The sequence below is a fragment of the Pelodiscus sinensis genome, chromosome 1 (genome assembly GCF_049634645.1).
Source record: "Pelodiscus sinensis isolate JC-2024 chromosome 1, ASM4963464v1, whole genome shotgun sequence".
NCBI classification, from domain to species: Eukaryota; Metazoa; Chordata; order Testudines; family Trionychidae; genus Pelodiscus; species Pelodiscus sinensis.
In genome coordinates, this window is record NC_134711.1 from 278,559,196 (window position 1) to 278,573,480 (window position 14,285).

Below are 14,285 nucleotides of genomic sequence, written 5' to 3' on the forward strand. Positions count from 1 at the left end.
GGGCATCCACAGACGGCAGGCTCGGTGCGGGGTCAGCTAGATCCTCGTCCGGGGACGACGACGACGAGGAAGACTCCTGCAGCGGCACAAGGGCAGTTTTGTGCTTGTGCTCCCAATGGGTCCACCTCCGGAGCCGACGGTTGCGATGCCGGTGGGTCGGGTCGGGTTGGGGTGCCCGGAGGGAGGAGGCAGGGGCTCGAGACAGGCATGCAGACGGACGGGAACAGTGTCCTGACATCCCCGACCCCAAAGAAGGAGGCAGCTGACCCTGCCATTGGTGGTAGGCCCAGGAGATCCAGAAAGGCCACTGCGGGTGTGGAGACCACGTTTGTTGAGTGTGGTCCTTCCTATGTCTGGACCTCCATCTGTGGGTTGAGGATGCCCTCGATGAGTCCGAACAGAGGAAGCATCCGAGTCCGAGGAATAATCGGACTCCGGCCAGGGTGGAGCCGATGCAGAGAGCGGGGCAAACTTCGCCATTGACTCTGGCTTGCCCGCATGAGTACGTCGTGGCCGCGCTATCTGTGGGGCCGGAGGACCCATGGCATGTGCCGAAAGGCCCACTGACGCTTGCGGCACCAGGGGACCCAGGCCCGGTGCCGACTGTTCAATGGCACCCAGTTGTGGTACCGGGGTGCCCAGGCCAGGAGCCGGATGAGTTGTCAGCGAATGTGGCACCGAGGTGCTGAGGCTCGGTGCCGGTTGAAACAGTGCCCAAGGTTGCGGCACCGGGGTGCTCAAGCCCGGTGCCGGTTGAGTTGTGTCCGGCGGTTGTGGGACCGGGGTACCCAGGCCCAGTGCCTGGCAAGACCACTGGGTCGATGCCAGTGCGGGTGAGGGCACGGAGACAGACGCCGGCCCCTGGACGACCTCCATGGAAGAGAGCTGTCTGAGTGGATGCCACACGGCTACTCAGATACGGAACCGGTACCGCCATGCGGGGAGCTGGCAAGAAGCTCAGCTGCGGCTCAGGCCGCGTATGGCTGGAAGCTCCCTGGGAATGATGGCTCGGCGACGATAGGGAAGCCGAGGTAGCGATCGGTACTGATTCCACACGGGATGGTCCCGACGCGTAAGCCACTTTAGCATGCCGACCTGGGCCATGCTGGGGCGAAGCTGTAGTGAGCTGAGCCTCCGAGGATGGTAACCTCGACCCTTCCGAGTCCACCGAGGATGGTGGGGAGGTTGTGAGGCTAATAAGGTCCTGCGCCACCTCGAACATATCCGGTGTGGACGGTTAGTGCGGAGGTAAGCGGCCAGGACTACCAAGACCTCCTCGGCGCTGACGGTGTGGAGGGGACGATACGCGCACCGGAGAGCCCATGGTGCGGTGCCCCACCGATGTGGTCTTCTTCGACAGAGACCTTCCCCGGGACTTCTTCACTCTTTTACTTGGAGGAGAGTACAATCGGTGCCGGGACGTTGACGCCGATGCGCAGTGCCGGTGAGGGGCGTCCCGCGTCGAGGCCGGTGCGCTGCGCACCGCAGGCTGTTCCGGCGGCACCGGCTGAAGCGCTGTCTCCATGAGGAGATGTTTCAGGCGGGAAACCCTTTCTTTTCTGGTACGGGGCTTAAAGGACTTGCAGATTTTACAGGCAATAGCCAGATGAGCCTCACCCAGGCACTTAAGACAGCTGTCGTGAGGGTCACCCCTGGGCATAAAGTTCCCGCAGTCCTCGCACGTCTTAAAGCCTTGCGACCCTGGAATTCTTTACCCCCAAGGGGGAAGGAACAAAGCAACTAACCTAACTATCTAACTGTGAGAACTATTTACAATGAATGTGAGAACGGGAATCATTAACTAACTAAGTAGGCTGGGAGATATGGAGACGCTCCAATGACTGTCGCTGCGGTAGGAAGGAACTGAGGTGGGGCAGCGCCGGCAGGGGTACTTATGCCCCGCCATGGCGGCACCACTCCAGAGGGCGCCCTGCCGGCGCTACGGGTACCGCTAGGGAAAACGCTCCGGAAGACACGGTGCGCACACCTACTTCGAATGGACATGAGCAACACATCTCGAAGAACAACAGTTACAGGTAAGTAACCGTTCTTTTCTCTAACGGAGGTATGAGAGCCCTTTCAACGGAGCTGGGGGCCACACAGCTGAAGCCATGGAATGCAAGTCCAGATCCCCAGGGTCCTTTACGGGCCTAAAGCCACAGACCCAGCACCTTCGCCATAGAAAAGTGTAGCCCATGTCCACTTACCAAAATCTTGGAGTAATGAATCATCAAAAATTATTGCCCACTTCTACTTTAAACTAATTCTCTTTAGTCTTTTTTTTAAAATACAATTCCTCAGTATCCAACAATATAAAAGTATCCCTTTTTAAATGTACCATGTAAATAAATTAAAACATTATCATACAATAACTCAGAGTTGAAAAGTTATGCTAAATATTGTTCAATGTACTTTTGTTTTGATTTATACACTCATTCAATATTAAAGAGTGCTTATTCTTTGTTCTGAGTATTCCTTAAGTTTAACAATTCAATCAATAAATAGACAAATGCATTGATCTTCTTCACTAAATTAGCACATATAAACAAATGAAAACATTTTGTAGATATTGATCGATTTCTAGAAAAATCTCCCTCACATCCACAGCAAACAAATGGACCTACCAGCATGTCTGGAAGGTTAATAAACTAGAAGAGCATGGCTCTAGGTAAACCAAAAGTACTCTCATTATACAGTCAAAAACCGGTTTTGGAGGCAGGTGTTTCACATCTTTCTCAGGCACATGGGGCTGACCGTATTATAATGTATACTGAATACCAGCAGACCAAAGATAGTGCTCTCCTTCTGAGCAGAAGCAGAATATAAGTAATAAATGCTACAATTCTGGCCAAGGAGGGAAGATACAAAATGTACAAAAAACATTGCAAATTAGTAATTTAGACAGAAGAGCCTATTTTAATTATTTTATTTCACAATCTGATGCCTGTGGACCCTAAGGCATGAAAGGATGTTCTTATAAACTATTAGCAATGCCTATCTTTAATCATTCATCTTATGTAATAGGGTGTATAATAGGCAAAAATATACACAATTGTTTCCAAAACTGATGTTGTACGTCATTCCTAAATGCCTAATATGCATAATTTAATCCGTTCCCAATTCGGTCAATAGTGTACTTTCTGGTGGACCACAGAGTTTGTATGTTAAATTGGTTTGGCTGCTTCTTGTACCCAGTGTCATGTAGGGTTTTCTTAAAGACTTACAAGCAAACTGTCATTAGAAGCTTCTGCCTCCCTGTGGGTGTGGAGGCAGAAGTCATTGGCAGGTAATAAATGTTCTGGGGAGCCAAGGAGTAAGCAACATAGGCTGAGGAGAAAAGAACAGATGAAATCAGATTAGAGATTAAATGAGAAGAAAAATGAGACTTTCACCCTAAAACAGCCACCACATTTAAGGTATTAATTAGTAGTAGTATAATAGCACCTAGGAATCCTAGACATGAATCAGAATCCCAGTGAGCTACGCAGTGTACAAACACAACACAAAAAGATAGATCCTGCCCCAAACATCTTAAAATCTATGTATAAAACAAGACAACATATGGATAGACAAATACAAAGGAATATGAGGAAACAATGATATAATAATGGTCAGCAAGATAGTCTCAGCACACCAACAAACTAAACATTGTCTTTTTTTTTTCTTCTTTTTTTTGCAGATACCATGGCAAATGAGAGATTTTCAAGAGTAATCAAGTGGCTTTGTGGAAGTTTAGAAAGAGCATCTCCTAAGCATGAGGGGAAACATAGGAAAAGGTTTGTCTGACTATGTAACAGTGAGTGTTCAAACTTAATGCCATGGGCAGATCAGAGACAAAAGCCAACCTTTTGATGCAGAATGAAAGGCAATTAGTAGGATGAGGATAAGCCACAAAGGACCTTGAAAATACAACAAGTAGCTTACTTTCAATACAATAGAAAAGAGGGAGCCAGTGGACAATCAAAAAGAGGACTGGCATAGTCAATGCAACAGACTAGCAAATCATATTTGCAGCAATATTCTACATAGATATGAGTTGGGTAAAACCGTTTTTCTAAAAGTCAGAGAAAAAGAGATTGCATTAATCAAGACATGAGATGAGACCTCAGACAAGACTGAGCTTTCTTTAGTGGATCTGTAGGAAAGGACGTATCTTAAAGATATTATGTTCATTTAAGCAGAAAGAATCTGCAACGTTTGAACATATCCGGGACGTGAAGACCCAGAAGGAAATTTATGTTGAAGATAACACCCAGGCAGAGCCATCCCATACATAGGACAGTTCAGGGCGGTCACCCCAGGTGCCATGTTTTAGGAGGCTCCACAGTGGCTGCTTCAACTGTCCTATGGATGGGCCCTATGGCAGCCCAGGGGATTATCAGGAGACCTGGTGTGGGATGGCAGCAGGGGCTGCCCCCCATCACCACAGTGACAGCAGCAGGAGCAACACAGCAGCCTGCTCTGTTCCACCTCGCCACTCTATCCCAACCGGCCAAACTCTGCTTCATCATGATACAGTAGCAGGTAGATACCCATCCCCTAGGGTATCCCAGGCAGAGTATCCCAGCCCTCAAGGTGCTTTGCTTCCTGCCACCATGAAGAAGTGGAGCGCAGTGAGCTGAGAGAGGGCAGCAGAATGGAGAAGACTGTTGGGTCACTCTGGCTCCTGTTGCCACGCTGAGTGTGGCGGGGTGGACCCTGCTGCCACCCACGCCAGGACCTCTAGTAATCCCCCAACTTGTGTTGCTCAGAGGATGGGGCTCTGGACAAGGGGGTGATGCAGGGGAAAGTGGTGGAGAAGGGGCGGAGTTGTCCTGAGCCCAGCACCTGGAATAGTGAGGGGGGTTGTCACAGGCCAACCCCAGGACAGCCCTGCACCAGGGTTACAGACTGAATGAAAGGCATGATGACTGCCTTGTCCACAGAGACAGAAGATAGCATGGATGGCTGTAGTGATGGGGAGAGTGCATTAAGGGCTCTCTTTCAGTCATGCTAAGCTTGAGCTAACAGCTAATTGGAACTTCTTGTCACAAGATGTTATAAAAACCAGGACTTTGGATGACAGGAGATGGATTATTTGATGATAACCTATTTCTGTTCACTTCCTTTGGGGCATCTGGCATTGACCACTGTCGGAAGACAGGATACTGGGCTAGATGGACCTTCGGTCTGGCCCACTATGGTTGTTCTTACGTAGATATCCATGAGATATCACAGAGACCAGAAGAATATTTAGTTTGGATAGAAAGAGACCCATATGGAGCACAGAAGTACATCCATGAGTTGTCAGCATAAATATAGTACTTCAATTTATGTTTGCAATGAGCTTACTCAGAAATAAGGTGTAGAAGACAAGAAGGGGGCTAAGGACAGAGCTCTGTAAAACATCCACAGAAAGCTGAAGGGTGGATGAGAAGTATCTTTCAAAAGTGACACTGGAGAGATGACTAGAGAGGTAGGAAGAGAACCAAGAAAAGCCATTTGGGGAAGACAACATAAGATAACATTTAAAGAGGAGCATGGACTACTATGTCTAAGGTTACTAACAGATGAAGTAGAATGAGGATGGAGTACTAGTTCTGACATTTAGCTAAGAAGCCACTATAGACTTTGATGAGAGCAGTATCAGTTGAGTACAAATGCATTCAAGATAAAATAACTACTTACCTAACAATACATTCTTATGTAAGCAATTATTGTAGGTCTCAGATGCTACACAAGTGTCACAAGTGGGATAGTGAATGAGAAAGGAAAAGTTCCACAATGTGATATTTTTAACACATGGTTCACATTAAGAAAAAGTTAGATCATCCCATATTACTTAATTGATTATGTATATGACAGTCAAAAAAAACCAGTAAAAGCTGAAGAAAGAAAGAAAAGTACACAATGATGAATGTGGCTGACAAATTACTACAGAAATAGTAGGAAACCTAGTCTTATTTGTATTTAATACAAGATGCTTCTTGTTTATGCATGGTATATATATATTTGAGGAAAAGAGGCAAGGATTGTTAATTTTAAGCTAACATAGCCATCTGGTGGCTGAGGATGATAATACAGAATTTAGGAACTATGCAAAAGCTACACAGAAAATAAAATGTGTCTTAATGCATAGGAATATAATGAACCTGTGTACCAATGGTGATATTTGAATACCCCATGTTGTGCTTCACAACTTTTGCCTGTCACAAAGTATTTTGTATGGATTCTGTGTTTTCTTTCCAGGTATCTTAATTGTAATTCTTAAAACTTAAATCACAAATCTTTATATCTGGTTACTGACAGTGATTTTACCCTAAAAAAAAAAGTGGTTTCCCAAGGAAGATTACATGAAATTAGAAATGCATGTGTTTAGTATTCAGACAGTTACAGCTAATCCAAATATACTTTCCAAAATAATCTAGAAACTTTAAATCATGTGTTAAATTTTAAGAGAAGGTAAAAGTAGAAATCCACCTATAAATAACTTTAAATGTACTTTCTGATTTTTTTTATCAGGTATCTCAGAGTCACAAATGACTGCTTATAGCTTTGCGAGAATCCTAAGCAGCTCGTACTGTGCTGCTGAAATCATTGCAACCTGGCTTACTTATAAAATGTTCTATTTTCATATGCTTGCATGTGCTTTTGCAATGTTTGTATATTTTATGGCATGTCCCTTAAAAGTATTAAATGTTAAAAAGATGGAAAAAGTTGTCAGATCTGCTGCATATCAAATGATTTTAATGACTCAAATATTGCTCAGTTTAGAAAATAAAGTTATTGATATAGTATCTATTGCTCTTGGTCTGTAACTGAGAACCAAAGCGATATCTGGACAGGAAGTTCTCCCCGGCATTTATTATATCATTACCTCGGAGGCTGAAGGATCATTTACCTCTCTTTTATACAATCATAGGGTTGGAAGAGACCTCAGGAGGTCATCAAATCTGACCTCCTACTAAAAGCAGGATCAATCCCAATAGCCTCTTTGGAAAAGGCTATAAGGAACTATCACGGAAAAAAATCTAAGCGCTAACATGGCTTAAATCAAGTTTGCCACAAAAACTAAAATGAGTTGATCACAATCAAAACTTCACAAAAAAACTCCCCAGATTTCAGACACTCTAGCCTCACCTAAGGAATCTGCTGTATGTTAAAGAAATTCTAGTGGTCACATCTTTAACTGTGTGAGCCCGTTTTTCAGACTTTTCTCCTCTTATTCAACATATCAGAGCATGAGACCCTGTTATCAGTAATGTTCAATGTGTGTCTCTGGCACCTTCCCTCTTTTTTCATCTCTCATGTCATACCCTTGAGCAGGAAGGAGACCAATTAGCAGGAGTGGTTTGGATCCCAGGAGACTAAGAACTAACCTGAAAAAGAAGTCTGCTGGATCAAAACTTCTTACCATAAGGCTGCAGAGGCAGATCACCATTTCAGTCGAAAGGTTTTTTCCCCTAGGCATTTTATGTAAGCAAACTAGTCTGTACATTCTCCTACATGAAGAACAGCAGTTAACACCCGATTACTTCTTTTTATTTGTCATTAATCCAGTTTCACTAAAACCTAAGCTAAAACAGATTTTCTGTTTTTTAAAAGCTATATTAAACACTAGTGCAAAATATTTAAAACTAGCAAAACAAAGAAGATGGCTCAAATATAATTTACACTTATGGAAAAAGAAGAACTGATGTTAGGTGCATGAGACCTTTAATAAATGTCATTTGGAACATCAGGATCTACAGACAATGTGCATGTGTTCCCCACCCATTAAGGTGTTTCAAATGATTCTAAGTAGGCAATGCACATTATGCAGCTCATATACTGCATGACAGCAGAAACAATTTTACAAGGGAGAGTAATATATTCTTTGTCTCCCCTATTGCTCATAACTAGGCCATGATATTTCTTCCCACGGAAACGTGCTTTTATTAATTAATTCCATTGATGAGGCAGTAAGTCAAAATTCTAGAAATAAGGGTTGGTCAAGATCAGGGTGGGAAATATTTTTCACAGGTGGGACACTCCAAGAATTTGGGAACTAGTCGTAGGCCACGCTTTTCTACTATATTAATGAATATACTAGGGGTCTGGGATGGAGTTTGGGTGCAGGAAGGAGCTCTGGGGGCAGGTAACTGAAGTTCAGGGCTTGGGAGGGAGTTTGAGTGCAGGAGGAGTTTGTGACTTAGGGCAGAGGGTTGGGGTGTAGGAAGAGATGTCAATTGTAGGCTCTGGCCAGGAAGTTCTTATTGTAAGTGGCTCCTGGCCAATGGCCCTATAGTACACTCAAGCAGGCTGCCTGCCTGCCACAGCCCCACACGCTTGTCAAAGTGGCCAGATGCTGGAGGAAGCATGTCTGCATAACTCTCGGGGGAAGGAGCCAGTGAGTTTTCTTGCACTGGCCATGCCTGAAAGCATTCCCCGTGCAGTTCCCAGTTGGGATGTTAAAAAGCGTGTAATATTTTGTCCACTACACAATCGAACAATAAGGGTTAGCACTGCAAACACTCAATCCCAGTTTGAGCAAGGTCCCGGCAACTACCCCTGCTGCAGCTCTGCAGTGGAAACACTTTAAGAGCTGGGGGTAGTTTCTGGGATATGGCTTGAACCAGGACCGAACCAACCTGCCGTCACATCGGCTCTTAAAGTGTTTCTAATGCAGAGTTGCAGCAAGGGAAGTTGCCAGGACCTGGCTCAAGCCAGAACTGAGCCAGTTTGTCGGCCAGCCCACTAAAAAATGTATGTGCAGAGCAGCAGGAGGGGAGAAATTGCGATGCTTATCAGTTCATCATTTAATTGACTAACTATTACATCCCAAGTTTCCATTGGCCTGTTTCCAGCCAATAAGAGCTGTGAGAATGCTGCTCTGGGCAGGGGCAGCAAGTGGAGTTCAGCTGTCCCTCCCAACAAAAGGCATGCATGAAGAGACACACGTGCCCAGCCACCGGACACTTTGAGCAGTGTGTGGGGCCATGGCAGGCAAACAGTCTGTCTAGTGATTCACTGGGCTGCGAGGACATTAGCAGCCAAGAAGATCACAGTGGGCTGGATCTAAATGTTTAGCTGACCAGATCTGGCCTGTGAGCCATATTTTACCCACCCTTGTTCAAGATCATATAGTTTTTCTATAATCTTTTGCATACTTTCACATTGCCTTTTTAGGAAAGAAATTATGGAGTGGTTATAGAGCTCCCTACTGTTACCAGACAGAAGTAGGATATGTTGTAGGGGGAGCTTAATCATGAGGAGGATCTTCCCTAGTTACTGCTTAGGCCAGGGCATGACTCTGTGTTTATACCAACAATTACCAACAGTCCCATATTATAAAGGATATCCTTTATTTAAATAAAAAGTTGCCCCTCTCAAAATAAATCAGAACAGGACACCTTTTATCCTTTTTTTCCAAATCGGGTGCTGCGCTGCCAGAGCAGTCCAGAGTATTGCTCCTGAACCTGGATCCTAAGAGTGAGGACAGCTCCTACACTTCACTTTGTAAAGTGCTGTTGGTTGGCAACTTGACCAAATGCACATCATTACAATGCCACTCAAAACTGGCCCTGCCATGCATCTGACAGGGCAGAGGGGTGGCTGGAACAAATTTCTGGACCCCTCAGAAAACATGCCCTTCCCACGGAAATGTGAAATGGCATCCTCCTGCTAGCTGCAGCAAAATCTCCCAGAGGATCACTGCAGCAGACAAAGGCTACCTACTTCAGCTTCTGATAACTCCTAGCACCCGTGCAGAACCTGCAAAGCCACCGCAGTGGTCACCCAAAGCCCAGAGCCTGAATCACAGTCCTCAAATACATATGATGTAGCAACATACATTAGATTATGCCTGAAGGATTTATAAGATGATTTCTGAAATTTAAACCAAGGGCACTGAACTCTTTTTTCACATCCTAAGCAGTGGCTTTAAAGCACAATTCACTGTGTTTTTCTTTCTGCATGCAATCCTGCAAAGTGCAGTTGTATTTTTTGGCAATTGCTTGCTGTAGCAGCTGGCCATTACTATCTCCCTTACTTCTAAAGCACCTATCACCATGGTATCCAAACACAGAGCCCTTTGTGAAACACAGTCTTGGGAAAACACATGACAGAGTGGCATTCTCAAACCTCTTCTGAGACAGTAGCAGAAACGGAATTCAGTGGTGACTAGGACAACTAGATCAATGACCAAATTTTCAGTATGCAAAGATATTTCTGAGAGAAAATGGCCTTCACATTTTGAACTAACAAGATCATGGTAACAAATTTCAGCAAGCATTTTCTTTGTAGGTAAAGCTCTGAAGTAGATGACATGTACAATTATCTGGTCTATTCCCAGTGCTCATTTGAAAACTAACGAACAGCTACCCTCCAGTAATCTATAAGACGTCAGAAAATTACAACAAATTATTGCAGAAATTAAACCAGTTCTCCAAATTGTATTTGTTTGCCAACAGGGCCTGGTGGATATTATGCTGTGGTAGAGGAAGACTGAAGTGTTTGTTTTATTTCTTTACACACTAATTTTTTCAGTACAACAAAAGCTATCAACTTGATTTTTTTTTCAAAAAAACCCGGAAAGGGAAACAAATATGAAATAAAGAAAAAACAAAACAGACAGGGAAATAAATAAAAAAATTCAAATGAAAAACAAAATGGAAAAAGAACACTCATGATGGGAACTGAAAACATTAAACCTACACAGCATATTTTTTAGAAACGTCAGTGGCTAAAGAAAAAAAAAATCAATCTACCAGCAACACATGATAAAACACAAACTTAAAAGTTTCTAAAATGTTTAGAAAACAGTTTTGATGAGTTAAATAAAAACAGAAACTCTATGTCATAGAAATGTTGTTTATTTAAACAGTTAATAGCTACCTGAACACAAAGCAACATTTGGTTCAAAACTCATATCTACAAAACATCTCAAATGAGTGTTTATTATCAGAGTTTCTTCTGTTACTGGTTTTTTTTTTTTCATTAATACTAATACTACATTTGTCATGGTTTGAGACAGATAGCAAAGCATCAATGCATGATCATATCTACATAATGGGAAGCCATGTCTCCTTTCTGAAATTTTACAGAAAATAAATCTGTATTTGCTCAGTTCACCAACTAAGTGGCTAATGAAAAATAATTTCACAAACCTTCCCATAACATTTTGAATTGAAAGCTACCACTAGTTATTAAAAAGGGGGAGTTAAAGTAAGTATGAGAATTAAGGGGACAGAAAAACAAGTTGTATACATTTATCATATTCCCATTGACTATAGAGGCTGTACTCAAACAGACAAAAATGACTTACTAGGGATGTAAAAGTTCAACAGGTAACTCATGCTTACCCAGTGACCAGTTAACCAGCCTGACCAGAAAAAGCTCACAACCCGCAATGGGGCGGGCCCAGCCAGCAGGACCTCAGCTACGGTGGGCTGCAGCAGTCTCCTGCGGATGGCGCAGCACGCTCCGCTGGCTGGACCCCACCCGTGGCAGGAAGGTTTGGAACAGCCCCTCTGCACATGGCAGGCCTGTCAAGTAGGCCCCCAACCACGGCGAGCCCAGCTGGAGAAGGCACCCAGCCGCAATGTGGTAGGCTGGCCAGGCCGGGACTTCAGTTGCAGTGGCCCCTACTTGGAGCAGCTCCCGCCTCATCCAGCAGGTGGGATTCCTATCCCACACAAGCAGTGGGAGTGTAGCTTTGGCAGGACCCCAGCTGGTCTGCACCAGCCTTTCATAGTTAATCGGTTAAATAATATAATTTTAATTGTTTTATTGGCTTTTCATCTCTAAGCTTACACCTTTCCAAATTTCTAAAACTTGTGAAATAGAGGTATACATTGAAAAAAACAAATATCTAAATATCTGCATAATATGTATATAAATTAATGTGAACCAGATTACACAAACAGAATGAAACATATAGCTATTATCAAGAAGTCAAAATGAAGAAAAATTAGTAACTCATATTTGGGTACCTTTTCCACTTTTCCACCATTGATGTCACTGGGGAGGAATTTCTTGCCAATGGTTCTTAGATCTGTCTGAAAGGAAAATACAGAATAACAAAATTTCATTTGAAATATATTATCCAAAATATGTTTTGTTAAATAAAGTGTAAGAAACATTCTAAATGTACCAGTATTATACACAATATTTTTAACTTGCATATTATGTGTTACATATACATTTGAATAAACGTGCTTTATTCTAAAAGAGCAATCCCTACATACACATTTATGAAAATGGTGATTTTAAACGCATATTTATTCTTATGAATTTACTATTTTAGAGTGCTTTTCAAAAACTGTTCAAATGTTTAAGTTGCATATTTTTTTCAAGTATTAGGTAACCTTAATCATTAAACACATTAATATAAGTCATTTAGAAAGTTAGCATATCTTTTTTTCTTCCTGTCTTCACCCTCTTTAAAAACGCAATTTCCATCTGTATGCCTTTCAAGTCTCCCAAAATTTGCAGACAATTTTCACAATTATATCGAGAATCTATATTTTATTTATATTAAGGAATTAAATATTTTTAGTTTAAATGTGTGTTTATTTTAGGATTGAGCTAAATAGCTAATCAATATTATCCAATTAAGCAAACGTGTGACAAGGACATCAACATTTAAAGAAAAAACATTATATGATCAAGGAAACAACTGGACACAGCACTCCAAACAGGGGGTATAAACAATTTAGATAAGCATTTCAGTTACTCTGAGTTTGGATAACAGAAGGAAACGCCACATCTAAAATCTGTCCTATGCAAAATGAGTGGAACTTCATCCAAATCTTACTAAACTGCTTACATGACTTGTTACTACAGCTTCATATATTATAAAGAAAACCAACAGTGCAGCCCAGACTGGCATCCAAGAGTCTGTTTACACAGAGATTTAGTGTGCAGCAGGCCAGGGTGAATATACGGCATAAGTTACCACACAGACTCTGCATTAAAAATTCCGTCATGCACTTTGATGTACTGCTTTTTGACACTTTTTGCATGTGATAGCAAGGTCCACAGAATGACTTAGTATGCAGCAAGCTAGTGGGCTGTACATTCACATTAATTTACCATGCACTAAGTCCTGCTGTGGACAAAACATATTTTTTCTCCATTTCAATGTTTGAAATAACTCTGCTGCCTTAAAAAAAATATGGATAAGGTAAATTTCACAGTTGAAGACAAAGCACTTTCTTATTTTATTAATGCTTTCTTACAGATATCGAAAATAGCCTGTCATGAATTCATGTAAACCTTATTCATCCAGAAATTTAGAATGGAATTGCTAATATCACTTGGATACTTCTTTGCCCTAGTAATGGTAAACTAGTATCTTATATGGGTTATCATCCTAATTCAGAACTATTATTGGTTTTCAGCAGTTAAAATTAATCCAGTATTTTATGCTTTTACACATACGATACTAGCACATTTACCCAACACTGCTCAGGTCCCTAAGAAGGGGCTCATGGCAAGGGGGTGGGAGTGTAGAGGGCTGCAAGAGTCAGGTGAGGGGCTCTGGGAAGGGGACTGCATGTGGGGGGCGGCAGGGTGGAGGGGCCAACTCCCTCTCCCCCCCCCCCCCCCGAAGATTCATACCAGGACTCTCACTCTTCCCATTCCTGTCTCTGTCAAGGAGTGAAAGCAAACTGCAGAGCTCATCTGTCCTTGCTCTCCCCAGTCAGAGTGAGGAAAGCAGCAAACTGTTGCTCCCTGATGAATGGGAACACCTAGCAATGTCCCCATACGAATCTTTGGGGAGAGGGAAGGAACTTCAGCTCCCCCCACTCTCCCTAAAAGGAGCATGGAGAGGAGGGAGGCTGAGGCTGGGGAGGTCCCACATGGAGATGGGGGGGGGGGCACCCCAACCAGCCATTTTCACCTGGTTAGTGAGTCGGTCTCTTTTCTTTATGGTTTTAAGAGAAGCAGTCCCATTCCAGGCACATCCCATTTTCCTGGCATAACCAAACCCTTACATTGCTTTAAGTTATGATAAGAGGAAGCTGCATACTGAACTAGGGGCTATTAGCTCATACCATTTACCATGATCAAAAGCTTCAGAGGCATAGCTGAGTTTTAGTCTGTAACTGGAAAAACTTCAACAACAAATTGTGGAGGCAGGAAAAGGAAATAAGGGAATTTTTGTGCAGCCATCTTGGTCTTAAGAGAGCAAGAGTCAGGCTAAGTCTGTGGCCTGACAACGCGAGATCTGTTATTAGACGCTACCTTTGCCTCTTGCCTCCATATAGAGGTAAGGATAGAATGCTGACTCTGGCAGGGACCTTGAGATAAGGAGCATCTGG

The 14,285-nt window shown here is 43.1% G+C and overlaps 1 protein-coding gene across 12 annotated transcripts in view; it reads right to left on the bottom strand.

Annotated features, from left to right (window-relative positions):
* TDRD3 (tudor domain containing 3) overlaps window positions 1-14,285 on the bottom strand; it is a 219,654-nt gene that overhangs the window by 114,733 nt on the left and 90,636 nt on the right. For 10 of the 12 annotated variants that reach the window (XR_012900634.1, XR_012900626.1, XR_012900629.1 and 7 more), the window contains one exon: window positions 11,952-12,017. Coding sequence is in view for 2 of the 12 variants with exons in the window: in XM_075918923.1 (XP_075775038.1) it covers window positions 11,952-12,017 (66 nt within the window). In the remaining 10 variants the exon portion in view is untranslated. The remainder of the gene's footprint in view (window positions 1-11,951; window positions 12,018-14,285) is intronic. The other 2 variants (XR_012900632.1, XR_012900633.1) reach the window with 1 other exon arrangement.